This window comes from Triticum aestivum, chromosome 4D (genome assembly GCF_018294505.1).
Source record: "Triticum aestivum cultivar Chinese Spring chromosome 4D, IWGSC CS RefSeq v2.1, whole genome shotgun sequence".
NCBI lineage: Eukaryota > Viridiplantae > Streptophyta > Magnoliopsida > Poales > Poaceae > Triticum > Triticum aestivum.
This window is the reverse complement of record NC_057805.1, coordinates 496,175,562-496,178,432: the sequence shown is the minus strand read 5'-3', so window position 1 is coordinate 496,178,432 and position 2,871 is coordinate 496,175,562. Positions and strand designations below refer to the sequence as shown.

Sequence of the window (2,871 nt, the reverse complement as noted above, 5' to 3'; positions counted from 1 at the left end):
ATCGATCCTGGCAGGTGAAGCATGCATCTGTCAACCGTTTTTTTTTTTTTTTTTTGAAATAAGCTGCATGCATGTGTCAACCGTGACTTTGAAGTTTGAGCATGAATTCAACATGACTTTTTCGCCACCTGCAAAAGAAAAAAAAACATGACTTCTTGGACGAGACGTATACAGATTGGTCAATATTACTCGGACAATATGTTGGAGTCGGGCGCGGCGTGATCGATGGCGATGACATATATAGTACTGATGTACAACCGTCGGGTAGCACTCGGATAACTCGGATCGCCAGAACACGACGAGAAACAGAAACTCCAATGGCGGCGGCTCGTCCGGTCCTCTACCACCTTGGTGTTCTGCTGTTCCTGGCCATGGGTCTGCTTCTTCTCCCTCCGGCATCGGCATCGGCGTCGATCAATCTCCTGTTGCCTATAATTCGCTAATTGTTTTGATTTTCTTGGCATGACATGCAGCGGCATCGGGAGCGGCGGCGTTCGGCCTCCCGCGAGGCGTGTCGCCTGCCTACTGCGCCAACGAGTTCCTGCAGTACCAAGGGATCTCGCAGAACGAAAAGGCCGCCATCCACCTCGGCAACACCAAGTCCTGCATCGCCGGCTACGGAGGCCGACTGGATCCCTACACCGCGTACCAGCTCTGCATCCCCTCCTGGGTTGCCTTCACACACAACGGCACCCTCGTCGGAGAGGCCGCCATAAACCACGCCGCCGTCAGCCCCGGGACGGCCGTCTCCGGCTTCAAGCGACTCCTCGGCATCAGGCAAGTAACTTGCTACCTCGCTCTGTTTAAAGCTTGCACAATTAGTTGTTCGAGCTAGCGGATGGACCCCTTATTTGATTCGTCAAATTCAATTGTTCGTACGTACTATAGGATGTATAACGAGATGGTGAAGAGGGAGGCAGAGCTAGTGCCGTACCAGTTCACCGAAGAGCTGGGAAGATGCGGCATCCAGATGGAGACCGAGGAAGGCCACGTGATGAATTTCCTTCCCGAGCGTGTGGCCGGCATCCTCATTGCCGAGCTTAAGAAGATGGCGGAGGCGCGCCTGGGCCGTGAGATCGAGAGCGCCCTTGTCACCGTCCCCGGGCACCTCAATGGTGCCCAACGGAGTTCGTTCAGGAGAGAAGCTGCGCGGTTGCACGGTGGGTTCGGTGTCGCCAAGGTCGTCGACGAGCAGGTCGCGGCGGCCGCGGCATATCGCCTTTACGAGAAGAGGGGCGACGGCAAGGTCGTCCTCGTCTTCCATCTCGGTGGCCGCACAAGCCATGCTACAAAGTTCAGATTCAAGGATGGCACGGGTCGTCTCCTCGAGGAACGCCATGATGCCTACCTCGGCGGTACGTACGTGAGTTGAGCATACACAGCTCCAGATTTTGCTAAGGGGGGAGGCTAAACTCTGGTTCACTTCTTCCATGCAGGTGACGACTTCACTGACAGGGTTGTGGATTACTTCGTGGAGCTGATCAAGGAGAAGCATCACCGGGACATCCGTGGGGACGAGGGCGCTCTCAAGAAGCTGAGGGCACACTGCGAGAGGACCAAGAAGCTACTGAACGACCGAGAAGGCGTTCTTATGAACATCGGACCGGTTCTCGGCCAAGGCGCAGATATCTACGAGGAGCTCACGCGGGCCAAGTTCGAGGAGCTGAACCGTGACCTCATGGAGAGAGCACTGGAAATAGTGGACACGGTGGTGATGGGAGGTGCTCCCACTTCCCAGACGCAGAGCTGCAAGGACGCCATCGACGAGGTCATTCTCGTCGGCGGCAGTGTGAGGATCCCCATGGTTGGGCAGCTCCTCGAGGATTACTTCAATGGTAGAGGGCTAATCAGGGACGAGGACGCGGTAATCCGCGGCGCTGCTCTTCTGTCCCGCCCCGAGTCTGCTAGGTATGTGGACGAATGCTACAATGGGGGAGTTTCGGGGCCTCTCTGGTTGGCAAAATAAACACACAAATAGGGCATGAAGGCATATGCAGTACAGATACATAGCGTTTTTGTAACATTGGCAATTTGATTTGGGCAGGAAAGATGAGTCCCAGTTGCCAGTGCTATCAGTTTATACATATACGGTACTGGTTGATAAGGTGGTCTTCTCTTATGTGTTCCATGTTATTTAGAGAGAGAGAAAAAGAAAAAAGTCAATTTTACTCCCCTCAAGAAAATGGGTTGTTAGCATAACCCCTGAACTTTTTTTTGGTTCGCTTAACCCCCTAATCTTATCAATCCCGTTCAAAAATCGACATTGGTGGTTTGCACAGGTGGTTTCACTGACATGGCCGAGGTCAAAATGGTTTGTTGACTAGTGGGGCCATGTAGCTTTCTTTGGCTATCGTCTTCCTCAAGCGAGTATTTGACAAAAAATACCACATTAGGGGTTGCCATCCCACATAACTGCCACATTTAAAAAAGTGACTGATAACTACTAAAAATTTCTAATTTTGTGACTAAAAACTACCACTTTTGAAAAATGGCCAGTTTAGACGATTTAAACACGTTTATGACATGCGGGACCCATCTGTCAGGGCTGACGTGGCGGCAAAGTCAACTCCATTTATTTTGACCATTAAGCTGACTGTTATGACAGGTAGGGCCCACACGTCATTCTTCTTCTTCCTCTCTCTATCTTTCTTTGGCATTTTACCAAACACCTCCTGTGGGCTTCCCACTTACTCGGGTGTGTGCTTTCACTCACGCCACCCACCATAAGCGAATCATGAACATACTGCAATACCCTACAGCGGGGATCCCTCACGCTTGCGCGACACGGAGAGCACCATAGGACAACACCAATAATAAGACATACAACTCAAACCAATCTTGATCATCAATAAACCCATAGGACAAAACGGA

At 51.7% G+C, this 2,871-nt stretch overlaps 1 protein-coding gene across 1 annotated transcript; it reads left to right on the top strand.

Annotated features, from left to right (window-relative positions):
• Positions 1–235: 235 nt before the first annotated feature.
• Positions 236–2,183, top strand: LOC123100559 (heat shock 70 kDa protein BIP2). Its single transcript, XM_044522469.1, has 4 exons — positions 236–375; positions 474–777; positions 889–1,355; positions 1,437–2,183. The coding sequence occupies exons 1-4, from the start codon at positions 318–320 to the stop codon at positions 1,964–1,966; spliced, it is 1,359 nt and encodes a 452-aa protein (XP_044378404.1). The 5' UTR covers positions 236–317; the 3' UTR covers positions 1,967–2,183.
• Positions 2,184–2,871: the final 688 nt, after the last annotated feature.

Coding starts and splice junctions, on each gene's coding strand:
- LOC123100559 (XM_044522469.1), top strand. CDS start 318: ATGGCGGCGGCTCGTCCGGTCCTCTACCACCTTGGTGTTCTGCTGTTC. Junction 778..888: donor AAGCGACTCCTCGGCATCAG/GCAAGTAACTTG, acceptor TACGTACTATAG/GATGTATAACGAGATGGTGA. Junction 1,356..1,436: donor CCATGATGCCTACCTCGGCG/GTACGTACGTGA, acceptor TCTTCCATGCAG/GTGACGACTTCACTGACAGG.